The sequence below is a fragment of the Thamnophis sirtalis genome, unplaced genomic scaffold (assembly GCF_051295495.1).
Source record: "Thamnophis sirtalis isolate CommonGarterSnake01/CBP01778 unplaced genomic scaffold, rThaSir2_p1.2 scaffold_13, whole genome shotgun sequence".
In the NCBI taxonomy this organism is placed as follows: Eukaryota; Metazoa; Chordata; class Lepidosauria; order Squamata; family Natricidae; genus Thamnophis; species Thamnophis sirtalis.
In genome coordinates this window covers 55,422,591-55,443,986 of record NW_028261393.1, presented here as the reverse complement: position 1 = coordinate 55,443,986, position 21,396 = coordinate 55,422,591, and the positions used below count along the sequence as shown (strand labels likewise).

Sequence of the window (21,396 nt, the reverse complement as noted above, 5' to 3'; positions counted from 1 at the left end):
ACTTGATACCACTGGGCGTTGTGCCGAAGGACCTTTCGGTATTGGTTATTCCTGAATCCAAGATAGCAAAAAAATCACCAGAAGTTCTAGAATGGTAGTTCCTCCATCCACCTTGAGAACTTCTTGAGAACTTCCTAGCGGTAAGAGAAGTTCAGCAGCAAACCAGTGACTGGGTCAAGGGGTATCTCCATCTCTTGGTTGATGGTGTCTGAGAAATGCTTCGTAGGAGAGAGAGAGAATCCAGGCAGATTTTCCTCCCTAACCGCCTGTGGCCTGTGACCTTTGCTGGAGAACCTGACCTGGAGTTTGGCTGACTTATCATTAAGACACAGCAGAGCCATAAAACGGTGGAAATCTCCCGTACTTTTATTAAGACTGCACTTAATAACAGTAAATGCACATGCTAAGCTGCCTCACTCTGTGTGGGCTGAAACTTGTTTTCTTCTCAGAGACAGAAGACTTAAAAACGCACATGGGGACACTTTCTCCAGACCACCGGAGATGATCCCAACCCAGGACGTGAACCAAGAGTTTTATCTCTTCTTGAGCAACATCTAGATCTTTGAGTTAAAGATTGAGCAAGATAGCAAGGCAGCAAACTCCTAAATTTTCCGAGCAGAGGATAGATCCTTAAAGCCGCTGACGTTCGTTGACAAGGTTGTGTGTGTGTCACAACATAGATGCAACATCAGACAACCAGTAAAATGATGCAAGAAGCAGAGAGATAAGGGAGGGCGATTTGTGTGTTTGCAACAGGAAAGAAACAGATCAACAGATAGGAGACGAGACAAGAGAGATGAGAATGATGTCAACAGGCAGATGAGAAATCGGAACAATGGATTTCTCATAACCTGGATGAATAGGCCAGAGAGCTGGGGTGGAGGATGATGGTTGGTGACCATTTGGTGGGTTTAAGAATGAGATCAGTCCAAAACCAAAGGAGAACCGGATACTAAAGGTGGATTTAAGACGGACAGATGTCAACTAGAGTTGCTTTCATTTGGATTCTTTTACTTTCAGGAAGTTCTCCTTGATATGGTGGATGATTCCAAGAATCCTTCTGGAAGCTTGGTATTTTTGAGTGCATCTTATAGTTGAGGAACGTGGAGACCCAAAACTATGAGTTGAGCTCAACCACAGATCCAAGTTTCATTGAATTCAGTATCTGGTCGGAGTGAAGAAGAAGCATCTTATTAAGAAGGGGTCTTCTGGATACATTGGGCTTTATAAATAAGCAATGCCAGCTGCCTTTCTGGGTCATTAAAGCGGGCTTCTGGGCACTTCTGCTTGGAAGGAGGGACATCCTTGGGTTCATGGAATAGTTGCGTTAGTTGAAGATTTGTGATGCTGGCTTTTTTGATAGTTGTTCGGTTTGAGACATTTGAACTTTCTCGTTTCAGTAATGATGTGTCCATACCGGTTGGGGTTGTTGAGGAGGGGAGGGAGGGGGGGTTGATTCCCCAATTGGGGAGGCACAGTCAGGAACCAGAGGTTAGAAGGCTACGGGCAACGGAAGGTCACGACCTTGTTTTTCCAGCCAAGAAGACCCGCCATAATGAGATGTGATTTTCTCTCTTGAAAAAGGGCAGTTGTGTGTTGCATGAAGGAATGTGGTAACAGGATTCAAAGGAAACATGCCGATCTAACAAGGATTAAGCCTAATTATTTGCCCGGCTTCTCCCAGAAGGAACAGGATGTCAGTTTCTGATAGGAAATGATGCTGGAGCAAAGGGGAGGGGGGGGGGGAGAAAACCAGAATGGGTCCCCTCCCTCCGAATTAGGCATGGAATGTGGAATTTAAGAAAGCCATTGAAGGCCCCACTCACTTCTAATCATCCTTATTAGAAGGCTCCTAATCTCTTTGCTTGGGAACTTGCAAGTGATATTGGCAGTTGGCTTAAATTAATTAATGACCAAGGAAACACCCCCCCACCACCACCAATGGAGGGGGGGGGCTTTGTTTAACACAGGGCACCATATTTAGAGAACTGCTTTTGCAAACCACCACGGCGATATCTGCTTTTCCGCACACCGATGGCTCTTAGGAGAAACTCCTTCCACAAAACACTGGAGTGAAGGACGTTAAGCGAGGCAGGATTGGGGGGACGCTGGGAAAGGTGGTTTTAGGCTTTTGTTGCAAGGGGAGGGTTTTTGGAAATGCAGAGGGGGGGGGGAGATTGATTTTTGATTGAACCCCGGATGTTGGGAAGGGAGAGAAGCACCTTGTATGAATGGGGCACCCATAAATCTTTCTGAGAAGGAAGTTGGGAGGATGGGAACTGTGTGTCTTTAACGCCCCTAGTGAAGATGGGTGGGCCAAGTTCCAGAATTCCCCAGCTAAATTTAGTTAGCTAGAGAGAAGCATTTGGAGACAGCAAAGGAATCCTTGCCTGCTGTTAGCTTGTTTGCAGACAGCAATGAAAATATGTCCTCCTGGATTTCTTCTGCTTGGACTAGTGCACCTGAGATGCCATAAGTTTTGGCTCGATTCACATGTGTACATTTCCAACCTGTAGTTGGCCTTGAGCGATCTGCAGAATGCAGAACACAGGTTTCCTGTAAATACAGAACAGAAGGGACCTTGGAGGTCTTCCAATCCAACACCTTGCTCAGCCAGGAGATCCCATACCTTTCTGGACAGGTAGCTGCGCCGTCTCTTCTGAAAAGCCTCCATTGATGGAGCATCCACAACTTCTGGAGGCGAAGCCCTTCCACTGGCTAATTGTTCTCATTCTCATGGAATTTCTCCTCCGTTCTTGGTTGGTTCCCTCCTTGGTTGGTTTCCATCCTTGGCTTCTCGTTCAGATGTTTTGAAGGAAAGGCTGACTCTGCAAGCATTGTGTGAGCTTGGCCCATTGAGTTAGTTGAGTGTATTAGGCGAGAGCCGAAAATGGATTAATTCAGAGATCAGATTGAGGTGTCCTTCTGCAAACAGGTCTTGCACCGGATTTAGGAAAGTGGCAGATTTTACAATTAAGTTTTGAAAGAGGCTTCTTACGGACGTATTTAGATTTTAGCTAAGCCTGTAGCTTTAGGATTAGTTTTGCATGATTTATAGAAGATTAGAGCTTCTCGCCGGGGCCTTTCATCAGATAAGTTTCACGTTTATCTTGATTTATTAATTAGTTCTATTCTTCCCCCCAGCTCCATTGTTGAAACCTAATGATTATTCTCCTTTGCGCCTTGTTATGATCTATGATTACAGGCATAAATCTCAACGGACTTTTGTCTTGGCCGGTTTCATGCAAGGAGGGGAAAAATAAAATAATGGCAAAGTTATTTATAGACAGTGGTGTTTGGGAAGCTGGGCTTCTGGGATAGTCGAAGTAGGATTTGGAAAAGAGAAAAGGAAGCTGCGCTATGTAAAGAGACATGCTTCTCTCTCTTATTTCTTTCTTTTGTTTCCAGAACAGAATTAAGTTTTCTTAATGTAACTTTTGGCTCGGAGTGCGCAGGGCATAAATCTCTCGCCTGCTTTTCCCCTGCCTTGCATTCTTCCCCTTGTTAAATCCACAACCCTCAATTTGTCAGTAAGTAAAATGGAGCGGGGGGGGGGGCGGGGGGAGGATTGGATAGGGGTGATTTTAAAGAATCAAATCCCATCGATCTCCTCCTCCCGCCTCTCTGGAGAGGCCCCAAAGTATGTTAAGTTTTCCTCCTAGGATCTTTTGGAGACGTTCAATCATTATTATTATTTTTTTGGCCAGAATGGAGCCCAGCGTTTTGTGGCATTGCCGAATTTATGAATTGTCACTGTCCTCTTTGGGTGGGAGTGAAACGATGCCCTTGTGTTGCTATTGTGTGTGTGTGTGGGGGCAATGGAAGGAGGGTTTGCTGTGCATCCCCCCCTCCAGCTGTGGGTTGAAAGGCAAATCCCCCCCCCCAAAAAAAATAAAAATAAAATTGTGGTTGCACAATGAATGATGCATCATCTTGTTTGAAGATGGCTGGGGGAATTGAGTTGGGTATTCCCTCTTAGCTGGATCTGACCACAGATCATTTTTGCTCCAGATGTCCAAAGGGGGCATTTTGTGTGTGTGTGGGGGGGGGGGGGTGCCCGTTTTTGTAAGCAAGGAAAAAAAAACCAACCTCCTTTGTGGTGTATTTCAGATGCTTTCTTGGTCTTCAGCAGAATTCTCCAGCCAGCTTGTTAATTAGCAGTGATAAGAGGAACCTTAATCTCTCCTGATAAGGAGATCAGGACAAGTTGAGTGTGAAATTGGATTAGCCTCGGGATTCTTTTGATGGCTGATTTTCAGGGGAAGTCGTAAACCATTAAGAGAGGACAATGCACGCTGGTGTGTCCAGGAGCGAGGATGGCATTTAAGCTCAAAAAGCTGACCAAGAACTTCCGAAGAGGAAGGATGACGGAAGGACCCAGGCAGCAGGGTTCAGCGTCTTGAGCTCAGCTGGATTTGGCCAACGGTGGTCATTGTGACCTTGTTGGCCACTGTTGTGCACCCCCTCCAAGCAGCCGGCAGAACTGGTAGCAGAGTTGGACAGTGAGGAGGTTGGGGAGGAGCATGGGCCAGTCCGGGGGGGCTGGGGAAGCCTCGGATGAAGGGTCTACGTAGATAGCAGTGAGGCAGAGGAACAGCTGGAGCCTGTTCCCAGTGTGCGCATGCGCAGAGCTGCCAGAAGAAAAGAACAGCTGAGAAATCAGGGTCAACTTGGGAGTAAAGCCACAGGTGGACGGTGAATGGCCCCTCCCATAGGACATAAAAGAGGAGCGAAAGGGGAGGGGGGGGCTTTTGCAGGAGACAATTTGTTCATTCGGTCGTTAGCTTCGTTTCAGGAGTGTGAAGATCTGTCCGTGAATCTCAGAGACTCTGTGCCGAGACTTTCTTTGCACAGCGCCTCCTTTGGAAAATATTGACATGGCAGCTTTCCAAGATAGATAAGGTCTGTAGTTATAAATACTCCTTTGAAAGACTGTTTGCCGGGCCTTGGCTGAATGTGAATGAGAGGAATTCACATTCGTTTCATAAAAGGGGTTTTGTCGGGACCAGGAATCTGCTTCGTGCTTTTTGGGGAAGCCTCGGTCAGAACATCTACTGCTAGTCTTAGAGTTGATGAAGAGGAAGGATGACGGTGTTGGAAGCTTCCCTGGATCCAGGGGAGGTAAACGATGAAGGTGAAGGATCCTACCTACCGATAGTTTTCGAAAACTAAGACATTTTCTGTCAGGGTTTGTGTGTGAGAAGGTTGGACGCTCCTTTGGATCAAGGCTGTTAGGAAGACATCTTAGCCCTGTGGTTTATTTCCTGAGCTAACACCACACACGTGAACTGTAAGCCAAGTATCGGGGATTACGATTTAGGCTGTTGGTGACTTGTTGGGTTGTAGAGATAAGGCCGCAGTGGCAAGCATCACGAAATCTGAAAAAGATGTGTCTGAATAGGCAGAGAAAACTCAAAAGGGCCTTTCTAGGCTGGCCAGCTGATTCTAAACTGCTGACATGTTTAACTCCACCTTCCAGATTAGGCCTCCTCCGAGTTCCATCCGCCAGTCAGTGCCGACTGGCGACTACGCGGAGGAGGGCCTTCTCTGTAGCAGCTCCGACCCTTTGGAACAATCTCCCCGTGGAGATTCGTACCCTCACCACCATCCAGACCTTCCGCACAGCCCTTAAGATCTGGCTATCCCGTCAGGCCTAGGGATAAGGATTACGCCGCCCCACCCGAATGTTGAATGACTGTTGTGTTTTATTGTTATTATTTTGTTTATTCACGTATTGTGTTATATTGTCTTGCACTCCCCTTCCCATGAATTGTAAGCCGCCCTGAGTCCCCTCAGGGAAAAGGGCGGCCTATAAATAATAAACAATTCAATTCAATTCCAGCTCAGCCTATTCTCAGCCTATACATCTCGGTTCGAGATTTGATTGATCCCGGAGGTTGTGTTACTGAACGGGGCTGCTTCTCAACAACAGCCCCACGCAAACGAGGGGTGCCCCAAAAGTGATGCCTGCCGCAGGCTGGTGCTTTGTCCTTGGCCCATCAAATTTCAAACGGAGAAAACAGGAAAGCTGTGTGCCAAGCCAGGCGTGACGCTCCTCCGTGACTCAGCCTGCAATTTTTGGTCTGAGACATGGATTTAAGGACGGATTTACTCGGCTGAGAGAGATGACTCTGATCGGGAAAACACGTCCAAATGGTGAAGGGCAGCCGGGTTCAAACAAAGATCACAAGAAGCTTTGACTTCTTGATGCCAACGGGGGCTGGGCTGCCAGGGCCACGCTGTCGTACATGGGAGTTGTGTGAAGGCTGCGTAGCAATCTTGGTGCGGTGGCTGCCAACCAAGCCGCGAATCCTAGTTTAGGGCCATGCAAAACGCAGCCGCCGTTTCACTGAGTTCCTGCCCGTTGTGGCAGTGAGTTTGCACATCTGTTAACCTCTGTCTGAGGTCGTGAGCGCGAGGAGGAAACAAAGGGATGCGGGGGCTCCCCCCCCCCACATCTTGGGAGCTCCCTTGTGGTTTTTAGAAGATGGCTAGAGACAGATTTATTTGATTGGGTCCTTAACTCAGCCTCTGTCTGCCTGGTGGGCTGGCTGATTTATGATGACTCCCAGGATTTTCGTTCCGAATTATTCCTAATCCTTGCTTTTAGGAGGCTTACCTCGAGTAACCCACCCCGAGTGGAGTTACAAGAGGTTGGGCAGGTTCTGAAAGCCGTAGGATGAATAAGATGCCCTTACGAAATACCTACTACCGGGAATTTGCTTTGTGTGGGTTGGCACGGGAGAAGCTTCCAGGGGGGGTTGGCATGGCCAGAGGTGCCGGTGCTCAAATTCTCCCTTTGATGTGCCCCCCCTTTTCTTTTCTTTCAGGTGATCACTTGAAAATTTGCCCTCAAGGCTACACCTGCTGCTCCCAGGCCATGGAGGAGAAGTACTGGCAACAGAGCAGGCAGGATTTCAGCCTTGCCGTTGTCGAGCTGAGCAACAATTTGCAAGGCACCTTCGGAGCGCGATACAAAAAGTTTGATGGTGAGTCTCTGGTACTTGGCGGCGTCTGAATCAAGAGTCCCGTGTTGGAGGCTGGTTCAGACAAGGCAGGTCATCTCTCCTCTCCCCCACTTCCTCTTTCCCTCTGGCCCCTTCCCCTCCCCTCCTCTTTTGTCTCCTCCTCCCTTCCCCTCTTTGGTCTCCTTTTCTCTCCTCCCATCCTGTCTACTTTCTTCTCCCCTTCCCTCTTCTCTTCCCACTCTCTCCTCATCTCCTCTTTTGTCTCTTCCCCTCCCCTTCTCCCCAACCTCTCCCCTCCTCTTTGTCTCCTCTTCTCCCTTCCCATTCTTTCTACTCTCTTCTACCTTCCCCTCTTTCCTCCCCTCCCCTCCCCTTCTCTCTCCTCTCTTCCTTTTTGGTCTCCTTCCCTCCCATTCTGTCAACTCTCCCCTCCCCTCCTCTCTTTTCCCCTCCCCTCCTCTTTGTCTCCTCTTCTCCCTTCCCATCCTTTCTACTCTCTTCTCCTTTCCCCCTCTCTCTTCTCCCCTCCCCTTCTCCTCAACCTCTCCCCTCCTCTTTGTCTCCTCTTCTCCCTTCCCATCCTTTCTACTCTCTTCTCCCTTCCCCCTCTCTCTTCTCCCCTCCTCCTCAACCTCTCCCCTCCTCTTTGTCTCCTCTTCTCCCTTCCCATCCTTTCTACTCTCTTCTCCCTTCCCCCTCTCTCTTCTCCCCTCCTCCTCAACCTCTCCCCTCCCCTTCTCTCTCCTCCCCTCCTTTTTGGTCTCCTCCCCTCCCATTCTGTCAACCCTCCCCTCCTCTCTTTTCCCCTTCCCTCCTCTTTGTCTCCTCTTCCCCCTTCCCATCCTTTCTACTCTCTTCTACCCTCCCCTCTTCCCCTCTCTCTTCCCCTTCTCTCTCCTCCCCTCCGCTTTTGTTTCCTCCCCTCCCCTTCTCTCTTCTCCCCAACCTCTCCCCTCCTCTTTGTCTCCTCTTCCCCCTTCCCATCCTTTCTACTCTCTTCTACCCTCCCCTCTTCACCTCTCCCCTCCCCTCCTCTTTCATCTTGTCTCCTCTCCTCTCTCTCTCCTCCCATGACTTCTCTTGCTGGGTGACACCTGAGCCCTGGAGCCAAGGGGAGACCAACTCTTGCTTGGTGCAAACCCATCCAGCAGAACCCCTTGATGGAGTCTCTCTGAGTGGCCCACGCAGGGAGGACGCCACCAAGTTCCCACTTTTGTTCCTAAATGCCCCCATAAAACCTACAACCCGAATTTCAACCCGAGGCTCCCGTAAACCCCGTTGATTCGTCCCAAGCCTCTGCCTGATGCTTCTGGAGTATTGGGGTTCATAGATTGCCGTGGGCCTTTGAACCAAGACGCAGGTGGGTTTATTCCCCCCCCCTTTTTTTGGTGGGGAAACGCTGGTTTCCAGCTCTTTCATCCATGGCACAACCATCGCTCGCCTTCAGACAAAGGGAAAGGCCCCTGTTTCTTGCCTAGGGACTTCAAAACATACACGGGACCTCAAAACGTCGTTTCGGAATCTGTTTTGGTTATGTGGTTTGCACGGAGTTAAAAGGATGCATGTTTCTGTGTTTGTAGCTTCACTGCTGTTAGCTGTTATTCTCCGTGCAGTTGTGACGCAGCAGCGGTAGAGGCAGCCTGGGAAGGGACCGGGTGAAATCTGACCCCAAGAGGCGAGCAGAGACTGGGGGAAGGGGAGGGGAGGGGGAGGAACAAAAAAGGGGATGGGCATTTTCTTCCAAGGGTTCTCATCGGGTCGCCATGGAGGAAAATCTATCCAGGCGGTCGGTCGCCAGGAGTTAAACGGGAAGATTGAAGGCACATCTATAGCAATAGCAGTTAGACTTATATACCGCTTCATAGGGCTTTCAGCCCCTCTCTAAGCGGTTTACAGAGTCAGCATATCGCCCCCAACAACAATCCGGGTCCTCACTTTACCCACCTCGGAAGGATGGAAGGCTGAGTCAACCTTTGAGCCGGTGAGATTTGAACTGCTGAACTGCAGTCAGCTGAAGTAGCCTGCAGTGCTGCATTTAACCACTGCGCCACCTCGGCTCTATCTCCCACCCCAATCGTCATTATTTAAGAGCCGAGGTGGTGCAGTGGTTAAATGCAGCACTGCAGGCTACTTCAGCTGACTGCAGTTCTGCAGTTCGGCTGTTCAAATCTCATCGGCTCAGGGTTGACTCAGCCTTCCATCCTTCCCAGGTGGGTAAAATGAGGACCCGGATTGTTGTTGGGGGCGATATGCTGACTCTGTAAAACCGCTTAGAGAGGGCTGAAAGCCCTATGAAGCGGTATATAAGTCTAACTGCTATTGGTATTGCTATTATTTTGGATTCGGGTAGTAGGATGAGACTGTTGACGTTGACCTTAAAAGCCAGATGCCCCTCCAGGAAGCAGAAGATAGGACCGAGGAAGCCCCCCACTCAATCCGACCTTTCTCTGAGCAGAGACATGAGGGCCACCCAGTCAGGGCTGCCGGAAGGAAAAGGGGGGCTTCCAACAAGAGTTGGGAAGGGACCTTGGAGGTCTTCTAGTCCAACCCCCCCTGCTTGAGTGGGAGACCGTGTACCTTCCTGGACAAATGAGTCTCCTCTTAAAAAAACCTCCAGTGGTGGTGGAGCCACAACTTCTTGAAGCAACTTCTGTCCCACTGATTCATTGTCGTCTTCACTGTCAGGAAATTCCTCCTTAGTTCGAAGTTGCTTCTCTCCTTCTCTCCTCTCTCGCTTCTTGTCCCATAACTTCTGTTCCACCGGTTTGATTGTTCTCACACCACTAGGAAGTTCCTCCTTCGTTCCAAGTTGCTTCTCTCCTTTCACTCGTTTCCATCCCTTGCTTCTCGTCCTACTCTCTGGTGTTTTGGAGAATCGGTTGCCATCAGTGGTGGGTTTCAAAATGTTTTGGAACCTACTCTGTGGGTGTGGCCTCCTTTGTGGGAGTGGCTTGCCGGCCATGTGACCTGGTGGGAGTGGCTTGCCGCCCATGTGTTTGTCTGTCTTTCTTTCTTTTTTTCTTTCTTTCTTTCTTTCTTTCTTTCTTTCTTTCTTTCTTTCTTCTTTCTTTCTTTCTTTCTCTCTCTCTCACTCTCTTTCTTTCTCTTTTTCTTTCTCTCTCTTTCCTTCCTTTTGTCTCTCTGTCCCTTCTTTTTTTCTTTCATCTCTCTCTCACTCTTTTTCTTTCTTTTTTCTTTTTTCCTTTATTTACCGTATTTATCGGCGTATAACACGCAGTTTTAAAACTAAAATTGCAAGCTTAAACCCTGCCTGCGTGTTATACGCCGATACTGCGCGTTATACGCCGATAAATACGGGTCCAACGCCGGGTCCACTGTTCCCTCTAAGGTGGCAAGAAACCCCCGCGCAGAGGTTTCTAACTCCCGCGCAGAGGTTTCTTTCAAAGCAAACGTGGGGAAGTCCTTTGCAGGCAGCTAGAACTGGCTGCCTGCAAAGGACCTTCCCAAACTTGTTTCAGCGGCAGCTCTCAGCCTGGCGGCAGCGTCACACACACTGTGGAAGGAGGGGGAGGAGGAGGGAACCAAAGAGAGCTTTTACCGAGTCTGCGCCCCACAGCCAGGACCGTCCTGGCGCCTCCAGCCGCGTTTCTTCCTGCAAAGCCCTTCGGGCAACCCGAGAGTTCCGCTTGACGCCAGAAGGGCTTTTCAGGAAGAAACGCCGCGTTTTCTGGGAATTCTGGGAGTTGAAGTCCAGACATCTTCAAGTTGACAAGGTTGAGAAACACTGCACTAGATTGCCGCAACTACAACTCTCAGAATTCCCAGTCAGTCTCGAAAATAGAACCAACTTCATAACACGTTATTCTATATTGTTAATTGTGATCCAAAGTCTTAGGTTTAGTGACGGTTCAGAAAAGGTGTTTCATTGGCTTGCCTAGAAGAGACCCCGCTGGCCGCTGAAACAATTGTGGCAGAGATTTCGCCATTGAGAAGACTTAAGTTGAAAGCCGGGCGAATTCATTGAAAAAGGCCGAAGCGGGAAAAGCGGCGCTTCCAAAAGGCGAGGGGAGAAAACCTTGTTCTCTAGGCAACTAGGAAGACTCGGGTCAAAACTCGCGAGAATTACCCAACCACTCGATCTCCAGTATAGTACTCTCTGGTCTGAGAATAATCAGAACGGGTGGGCGGGGAGTCACAGACGGAACTACATTTCCCAGCGGCCTCTTGAAAAAATAGCCTCCCGCTTTTTCCGAGCGCATTCGCGTTCCCTACGGCGCGGCGGTTGAACCTGGGCCGCTCTGGGAAAGCGGTCGCGATGGCTGGCTGCAATGTTAATGCGGCTTCTCCCCCAATCGAGTTGACTCCGCTTATCCGGAAACTTCGTAAGTGGTTGGTTTGTCTGCACCGATAGCCCGTGTGCCTACTCAGAGGCTGGGGTTTTTTTGTTTTTTGTTTTGCTTTTGGATTCCTAAAAGTTGATAATGGCTTTGCTTTGGGGATGAAAAAAAGTAACCCCAAACCACTGCTTAACTGCACAAAACATCCCAAACCAGGATTCTCAGGATGTACAAACCCCAGTGTGAATCTGTTTATTGCACGCAGAAAAGTAGCATATTCCGCCCCTATTTCTCTACTTTTGGTTTTGAGTTTGGTAGATTCTCAATACGACCCCTTTTCAAAGTCGCATCTATTTTTATACGTATTGATTGATTGGTGACTGTGTCATCCCATCAGTGTCAACTCTTAACGATCACGCATAATAAATAAATGTTCTTCACAATCTATACAAAGGGAATACCAAAAAGAGGAAAAATTGATAAAGAGGGTAGGTATGTTAACATTGTTGCAGCAGAACTGCACAAAACTGGCTAGAATGTAGTAAAAGGAGATGGAGTGGAAAACTAAAAAGGAATATTGACACCGTCAGGAAATGGAAAGAATGCAAGTGACAAAAACAGTAATAGAAGCTTTTAACAATAAAGATTATTATTCCTGATATTAAAAGAAGAAGAAAAATGCTTAGAAGAATAGATTATATGAGATCATGATTGAAAGATAATGAACAGTCACATGCCTTGTCCTCCCTAAGAAAGTATCCTAAATTTTCAGTGTGCTGTTTTAACAAAATCAATTCACTGGCTAATTTTGAATATGTTTGTGGTATCACATGTACAAGAATATAGATATGAGGAGGCACAGTCTCTAATAATCCAACATAGATACAGAAGCTCATTGGGTAATTTTGGACCAATCACTCTCTCTCAGCCCTAGACTAGGAAGTTAAAAACATCTGCCTGTCACCTGCACTGTGCTAAATTATGGTCTGTAATGTACAGGGAAGAAATTGTTTACTCCGCCGCAGATTGTTTGGAATTTATAAAATGTGTGTGTGTGTGTGTATATATATATATATATGTAAAAAATAACTTTTTTTTTGCAATATTTCCCCCCTTTTTAAAAAAATAAACAGGTCACGAGCTGTGTGAAATTAGAGAAAGAGCGCTTAAGAATATTTTATCTAAATTAAACCATAATTTGATTACGTATGACGATTTGGTTCAAGAAAAGCTACTATTTATCAGTCTTTTAGAATGGTTCAACTTTCCTGTAGTACCAATGAAGTCATTTATTTTTAATGAAAAAAATTTTTACTCAAATTTTTGTGTTAAAATGGGGGATGCGTGTTATACGCCAGTGCGTGTTATACGCCGATAAATACGGTATTTATTCCTTTCTTCCTCTTTCTCTCTCTCTCTGTGTCAGTCTGTCCTCTCTCTCTCTTTCCTTCCTTTTGTCTCTGTCCCTTTCTTCTTTTTTTCGTTCATCTCTCTCTCACTCTTTTTCTTTCTTTTTTCTTTTTTCCTTTATTTATTTATTCCTTTCTTCCTCTTTCTCTCTCTCTCTCTCTGTGTCAGTCTGTCTGTCTGTCTGTCTGTGTATATGTGGGGGGGGGCAGTGGTGGGTTTCAAAAATTTTTGGAACCTACTCTGTGGGTGTGGCCTCCTTTGTGGGAGTGGCTTGCCGGCCATGTGACCTGGTGGGAGTGGCTTGCCGGCCATGTGTCTTTCTTTCTTTCTTTCTTTCTTTCTTTCTTTCTTTCTTTCTTTCTTTCTTTCTTTCTTTCTTTCTTTCTTTCTCTCTCTCTCTCTCTCTCTCTCTCTCTCTCTCTCTTTCTTTCTCTTTTTCTTTCTCTCTCTCTCTTTCCTTCCTTTTGTCTCTCTGTCCCTTTCTTCTTTTTTTCTTTCATCTCTCTCTCACTCTTTTTCTTCCTTTTTTCTTTTTTCCTTTCTTTATTTATTCCTTTCTTCCTCTTTCTCTCTCTCTCTCTGTCTGTCTGTCTGTCTGTGTATGTGTGTGTGTGGGGGGCAGTGGTGGGTTTCAAAAAATTGTGGAACCTCTTCTGTAGGTGTGGCCTGCTTTCCGGGTCCACTGGTGGAACCTCTTCTAACCGGTTCGGTAGATTTGACGAACCGGTTCTACCAAATAGGTGCGAACTGGTAGGAACCCACCTCTGGTTGCCACCCTGCGATATTGGAAGAGCTGCTATCATGCCACCATGCCTTCTCCCTTCTCTTCTGCGGACTAGAGACAGACAGTTCCTGCAAAAACCATTCATCCCGTGTTTTGGCATCCAGATCCCCAATCCTTTTGCAGTCTCAACAACTTTTTTTTGTGTGGAATGGGTGGGAGTCAATCATGTAAAAACCCCGGGAGGGAAGGGAGGTAGGGACTGTTTACTGGTGCCTGGGCAGCCATCCAAGGAGGAAAAACTCAGGGCTGCCCTTAGTCTGGCCTATCTCCCAGCTGCAGGAAAGCCCAGCAAATTGACGTTTTGGGGAGGTGTTGTTTTTTTTGCAAGGCAGACAGATGGCTTGCAAATCCCCCCCCTCCCAGCAGATATTCTTGCCCCTCCCACCCTAAAGCTCCTTTAATTACGAATGCAAACTCAGCTGGGCTTCCCTCCCCTCTTCCCCGTCCTTCTTTTTCTCTCTCTCTCTCTCTTTTTCTATTTTTCCTCTCTTTCCTGTGCCGATAAGTGCTAACAGATGGTTCTCTAAAGCAAATGGCTCTCTGGAATTCCTACGAAGGCCCCTGCTCAGATCTTCTGATCCAGAGGAAGACACAAGAGAGGTGTCGGGAGACCCCCTGGGGGGGGAGTCGAATTGCAGAGGACAGGTCTGTCCAGGGTAGAGGAGGTTTCTGTCCGGCTCTTGTTCAGCTACCCAGCAAATGTTTAGGGCAAGGAGGTCCCACGTTGGCAACTTTTTAAAGATTTGTGGACTTCAACTCCCAGAATTCCACAGCCAGTATGGCTGGCTGGGGAATTCTGGGAGTTGAAGTCCACAGGTCTTAAGACTTGACTATGGAATTCTGGGAGTCAAAGTTTACAGGTCTTAAAAGTTGACTATGGAATTCTGGGAGTCAAAGTTTACAGGTCTTAAAAGTTGACTATGGAATTCTGGGAGTTGAAGTCCACAGGTCTTAAAAGTTGACTATAGAATTCTGGGAGTTGAAGTCCACAAGACTTAAAAGTTGACTATGGGATTCTGGGAGTCGAAGTCTACAAGACTTAAAAGTTGACTATGGGATTCTGGGAGTCAAAGTTTACAGGTCTTAAAAGTTGATTACAGAATTCTGGGAGTTGAAGTCCAAAGGTCTTAAAAGTTGACTATGGAATTCTGGGAGTCAAAGTTTACAGGTCTTAAAAGTTGACTATGGAATTCTGGGAGTCAAAGTTTACAGGTCTTAAAAGTTGACTATGGAATTCTGGGAGTTGAAGTCCACAGGTCTTAAAAGTTGACTATAGAATTCTGGGAGTTGAAGTCCACAAGACTTAAAAGTTGACTATGGGATTCTGGGAGTCGAAGTCTACAAGACTTAAAAGTTGACTATGGGATTCTGGGAGTCAAAGTTTACAAGTCTTAAAAGTTGATTACAGAATTCTGGGAGTTGAAGTCCAAAGGTCTTAAAAAGTTGTCGAGGTTGGGCACTCCTGGTTTAGAGAAAGAATTGACCAGGATGAATTGACCGTTGGGCTAGATAAAAACCAGAGGGACTTAAGTTCCCCTTGAGTCCCTCCCTGCCTCCCAGCCCCGTTGCCCTCTCCCGAAATGGACACACACACACCCCAAATGCAATTTTTGAAGTCTGGAGAGGTGGAAGATTTAACAGGAAGAGCCCATCTGTTTTGATGTCCCCATCCCGAAGCTGCTCACACCTGGTCCCCGATTCTGGCACGTAGATGGCATACGCATCATCGTAGTTCCTGCCACAATTCCACCCAAATCTCGGGGACCGAACGTATGAATGGGCCTCAGTTTTATTTCCAGCATTTTGCCTGCCTGGCAGCTTGCCAAATGAGCCATTGTGTCTTTCCCGGGTTAGTAGGGGAGGACCTGGAGATCCGTTAAGAGGGATCTAGGACAATCAGCAGAGTCCCACTTGATCTCAATTTGGGTCATTTCAATTTTAATTTATTAGTATTTTTATGCCGCCCACTCCCACTGGGACTCCGGGCGGCTTACAGGCAAGACAAACATATATTAAAAAATTTAAGATAAAATACAAAATACATGGCAATGAGTAAGCATTTCCAAGTTCATTATTATTTATGGGTTCGTGCATTGTAATCCTTGGTAGAGACGGGGGCCACTTAGAGAAAGTAAGCAGAATAACAAGAGTTGGAAGGGACCTTGGAGGTCTTCTAGTCCAACCCCCTGCTCAGGCAGGAAACCATTCCGGACAAATGGCTATCCAGTTCCTTTTTAAAAACTTCCAGTGTTGGAGCATTCACAACTTCTGGAGGCAACTTCTGTTCCACTGATTAACTGTCTTCACCGTCAGAAAATTCCTCCTTAGTTCTAAGTTCCTTCTCTCCTTGATCTGTTTCCACACATTACTTCTTGTCCTGCCCTCAGGTGCTTTGGAAAATAGGTTGATGATGATGATAATGATAATAGCACATGAGCACCATTGGCATTGACAAATTTGCCATCAATCAATTGCGGAAGGCGGTTTTACTCGGGACGGCTTCCATCCTTGCGACGATATCGGTAACACTGCCGAACATTCAAACTTGCCTACCTGCCCCCGGTTCTTGGTAAGGACTTGATAGGTAGACAAAAATTGCCAACCCATTATTATTATACAATTGTATCACAGCGGCCAGTTGTTTCGCCGGATTTGGCATTGGTTACTAGTCGGGCCCCACCCAGGGGCCTAGGACGTCGTAACGTATTTTCGTAAAATGTGTGCAGATCCAAGCAGTGCGGCTTTTTGCATTTGACTGATGGTGATTTTGTCAATTTTTTATTTATTATTATTATTATTATTATTATTATTATTATTATTACTTTAAAACTAGGATATGTTAAATATATTGCTATGAAGCGGAAATACACCAATGAGAGGAGGAGTGGGAAGCAGAAGGGAGAAGAAAGGTGGGAAGAGAGGGATAGGAGAGAGGGTAAGGGGGGAAGATGAGGAGGATAAGGAGGAGTGGAATGTAGAGAGAGAAGGAGAAAGGAAGGGGAAGTAGAGTAGAAAAGGATGATGGAGGGAAGAAAGGATGTAGAAGAGTGGGAAACAGGAGAGAAGAAAGATAGGAAGAGAGGGATAGGAGAGAGGGTAAGGGGGGAAGATGAGAAGGAGGAGTGGAATGAAGAGAGAGGAGAAGGAGAAAGGAAGGGGAAGTAGAGTAGGAAAGGATGATGGAGGGAAGAAAGGAGGTAGGAGAGAGGTAGAAGAAAGAGGTGTATGGAGAGCAGAAGAGCTAATAATGGGTTTTTATTTTGGGGGGCATTGATGACAAGAGGAACTGATGTAATTATTATTTAATACTATATGATACTGGCTTTGTGTAGTATACATGTGATTGTATGTTATGAAAATGGAAATAGAAAAATAGGTTTTAGAAAAAAAAGAATTGCCAACCCCAGTCTGAACATCTGGCTGTACGTTGGATCAACAACAACAATAATAATAGGAATGCAGCAAAAGGGGCATCTTCTGCCCCCAATCCACGCACACAGGATTCCCCATGGCCTTGTCCCACGCCCATCAGCACAATTTCATTCATAATAATCGCTCTCTGGCTATTCGTAGCCCAGGGACCTTCCTAAGACCCCTCTTTCAGCTTCTGGGGTGGGCTTCGACCGGCTCCCCCTTCCCCCATTGAGAATTTCCAGGCTCCCGGTTTGCAAACCCCCAACCCCACCAGCCCCCCCCCTGCAAACCACACACACTTTTTTTTTTACAATGCTGTAAAAACAAGAAAGTAATCTCTCAACGTCCAGCTTCGTGTTTGAGAACAAGGGCTGCTCCCAAGGCAAACAAAAGGCCTTCATTCATTTTGTCCTTCAAACTGTCAAAGATACCAACTTGCCCACCCGCCATTCTTTCCTCTTCCCCTCCCCCCCTTCCTCCCCCCCTCCCGTGCCCAAGGTTGGAGGGTTTATTCCTGGGCCACCTTGAGGCTCGTTAATCAGTATGGATCTGTTTTCTTCAAGGGGGGAAAAATTAATACTTAACCCAGGACAACCTTCGGAGCAAGTTCTCACCTGCGCTAGGAGCTCCTTATCTCCTGCCGGGTTGGTATTCGGAGACTTCAACTCGTCCAGAACGCAGCCGCGCGAGCGATTGTGGGTGCACCTCGGTACACCCACGTTATACACCTATCCTCCGCGAGCTGCACTGGCTACCGATCGGTCTCCGGATATGCTTCAAGGTGCTAGTCGTCACTTATAAAGCCCTTCATGGTATTGGACCTGGGTACTTGAGAGACCGCCTGCTGCCAATTACCTCCCAAAGACCCGTCAGATCTCACAGGGTCGGCCTCCTCCGGGTTCCGTCCACCAGCCAATGCCACCTGGCTACTACCCGGGGGAGGGCCTTCTCTGTTGCAGCTCCGGCCCTCTGGAATGAACTCCCCGCAGGGATCCGGACCCTCACCTCTCTCCAGGCCTTCAAAACCTGGCTGTGCCGGCAGGCCTGGGGTTGATGAGTTCCCCTCCCCTCTCGACATGTATGTCTGTATGATTCTTGTTTGTTTTAATCATGTGTATCGTGTATATATATATTTTAAACACATAAACACATCAACAGAAACAGACACATAACTTAAAAATAACATAGGAACAATAAGCTCCATCGTATATCATACCGCAGTTCCGAATCGGTTTCTTTGCAGTTAGTGTTTTCCCTACTCTAGATTTCTATCTTGCGTTCATAATCTCCTTACTCGTTATCCATTTTTATGTACAATTCTTTATTTGTTTGTACTTAGTAACATGACCAAATATTATTTACCTATATTATGCTTTATATTTTTACTGCCATTTATTATCTTACATACAGTTATAGGTATACATTCACATAATTATTCTTTTTCTTTGCCATTCTTATATTATTATTATTCCCTTTGAAAGGTTATAAGGTATAGTTTGGAATGCTTTGTTTAACATCCTTCGCACCTGCGATGACACCACCTTATTTTCTCTTTCTTTTCTTTTCTCGAAGAAAGTTTTCAAGGAGAAACTTTACTCTGCTACTTGTCTAATATAAAGCAATCGGTGTGTGAACTTTTAAGATTTGTCGACTTCAACCTGGCTGGGAAATTCTTGGAGTCGAAGTCCACAAGTCTTAAACGTTGGACCCTCCCGCTATGGGGTTGGGCTAGAAGACCTCCAAAGGACCCTTCCAGCCACTTGTTTATTCTGACCAGCCAAATACAACTGGCCACGTACCAAAAACCTCGGTGCCTGGCCTTTTGAATTCAGGACGGTTATTTTCAGAGCTCACGTGATCCCTGAGGTTTTATTCTCCAGGTCCAAAGTGGAAGCCGATCCGGCCTTTTCGATTCAAAGGTCAGGAAAGCGGAGGATTGGAGGAGGAGTGGGGGGGGGGGGAGAGGAAGCGAGCCTTCAAAATGATTAAGTGAATTAGAAATTAATACCTCCCACCCCTGTCCAGGTTTTTAACCCAGCAGAGAAAGCAGGAGAGAGAATTGCAGACAGGAAAAATGCCAGTTGTGGGAAAGGGGAGACACCTTGATTCTAATCCTGGCCGAGGGGTCCTTTATGGTGGGAGGAGAGGGGTGGTGGTGGTCACCATGCAGACAGAAGTTTTGTCTTGTCCTGCTTCGCTTCTGTTCATCAAGCTCTTCTTTCCTTGGCCAAGTCGGTCTCAAGAACTCATGGCTACATTCAAAAAGAAATTCTTGCTCATCCAGGTCATGGTTCTCCCAAAGGTGTATTTTTCAGGAGGCAACTCGACTTTCTGTTTCCTTTTTTCTTTTGAAGACGTTTCCCTTCTTATCCAGGAAGCTTCTTCAGCTCTGACCGGATGGTGAGGAATGGATTTATTATTCCTTGCAGGCAGCTGGTCCTTTGCATCCTTTTAGAGGGTCTTTGAAGCACTCGGAGGTTTATCTCTGTCCTCAGGGTCACCCGAGTGGTGCAAATGCTTCCTGTAAGTCTGCAATTTTTTCCGCCCTCTGGAAATCCATTTTCAAGATGGATTCCCAGAGAGCCGAGGTGGCGCAGTGGTTAAATGCAGCACTGCAGGGCTACTTCAGCTGACTGCAGTTCTGCAGTTCGGCTGTTCAAATCTCACCGGCTCAGGGTTGACTCAGCCTTCCATCCTTCCGAGGTGGGTGAAATGAGGACCCAGACTGTTGTTGGGGGCAATATGCTGACTCTGTAAACCGCTTAGAGAGGGCTGAAAGCCCTATGAAGCGGTATATAAGTCTAATTGCTATTGCTATTCCTACTCCCACACCATTCCAAGGATCTTCATCCCAAATTCTTCAGCTAAAAGTCTGTAGAGATTCTCAGTCCTCCAGGTCACGGTTGTCCCAAAGATGCTTTTTCTGGAGGCAACTGGACTTTCTGTTTTTTTTTCTTTTGAAGATGTTTCCTTTCTCCTCCAAGAAGCTTCTTCAGCTCTGCATAGCTAAATCCCTACGGAGATTCTCAGTCATCCTGCTCTCGGTTGTCCCTGAGCTGAAAAAGCTTCTTGGGTGCGAAGCGAAACGTGTTCAAAAGGAAAAAAAAACACAGAAAGTCCAGTTGCCTCTTGAAAAAAAAAAACCCTTTGGGGACAACGGTGGCCTGGAGAATCTCTACAGGCGTTTAGCTGTACAATTTGGGATGAAGACCCTTGGAATGGGGTGGGAGGAGGAAATGTATTTTTAGAGGAAAAATTGCAAGCTACAATTCAATTTCAATTTATTGACATTTGTATGCCGCCCACTCCCTTGGGACTCTGGGCGGCTTACAGGCAAGACAAAAAACATGTAAATATAAAAAATTAAAAATAAGAATACAATGGTTAAAATTTCACACCATGCATACTGTTAAGAGTGGGGCTGGATACTAATCAACAGCCCCAGGCCTGCCAGGTCTTAGCCAGCTTTACGGAAGGCCGGAAGAGTGGTGAGGGTCCGGATCTCTACGGGGAGGTCGTTCCTTAGGGCCGGAGCAGCTACAGAGAAGGCCCTCCCCCGGGGAGCCGCCAACCGACATTGACCGGCCGATGGCACCCGGAGGAGGCCCAATCTGTGTGATCTTATTAGTCGTTGGGAGGTAAATGGCAGGAGGCAGTCTCTCAGGTAGCCAGGTCCTAAACCATGTAGGGCTTTAAAAGTAACGACTAGCACCTTGAAGCGCGTCCGGAGACCAATGAGGAGACAGTGCAGCTCGCGGAGGATAGGTGTAACATGGGTGTATCTAGGTACACCCAATATCGCTCGCGCGGCTGTGTTCTGGACCAATTGCAGTCTTCGAACACTCTTCAGGGGCAGCCCCATGTAGAGCGTGTTACAGTAATCAAGTAAACAAGAACCATTTGCACCACTCGGGTGACTCTGAGGACACAGAGAAACCTCCAAGTGGCCTCTAAAAGGATGCAAATGACCAGCTGCCTGCAAGGAATAATAGATCCTTCCATTTCCCACCATCCAGTCAGAGCTGAAGAAGCTTCTTGGGTGAGAAGCGAAACGTCTCCAGGAGAAAAGCAGAGAAAGAAAAAGCACCTTTGCGCGCCGTTCAAAAGCAGCCTTCTTATGGATGTATTTTAAAAGTTCTCTCCTCCCCCAAAATGTCCTGGGTTCAAACTTTGTTTGTGCTGGAGTCCTTTGAAGATTTAAAAAAAAAAGATTTCCAACCTACTGCAGCCTGTCTTTAAACAAGGTTTAAATTCAAAGGGGGCCAAAGTTATCCCCCCCTCCCTCCCTCCCATCTGGCTGTCTGTCTCTCTCTCTGCTCCAGTTTCTAACCACTTTGGAGATGAGAACACTGCCTCTTTGAGGGCGAAGCACAGAGGAGAGGCCTGTGTGAGTCAAACTCTTATTTGCCAGATCCAGGTCTGGAGAAGACCGGAGCTGTGGATGAAGCCTCCACCAATGTTTCCACCTTCCCAGGAAGGGCTTGGCTTGGCTGCGCGGAGTCCAAATGCCAACCCTGTGGAT

At 47.0% G+C, this 21,396-nt stretch overlaps 1 protein-coding gene across 1 annotated transcript in view; it reads left to right on the top strand.

The window, feature by feature from the left end:
- The window catches only part of GPC4 (glypican 4), a 62,342-nt gene that overhangs the window by 18,504 nt on the left and 22,442 nt on the right, over positions 1–21,396 (top strand). Inside the window, exon 2 of the mRNA XM_087728444.1 lies at positions 6,831–6,989. Coding sequence (XP_087584570.1) covers positions 6,831–6,989 — 159 coding nt within the window. The remainder of the gene's footprint in view (positions 1–6,830; positions 6,990–21,396) is intronic.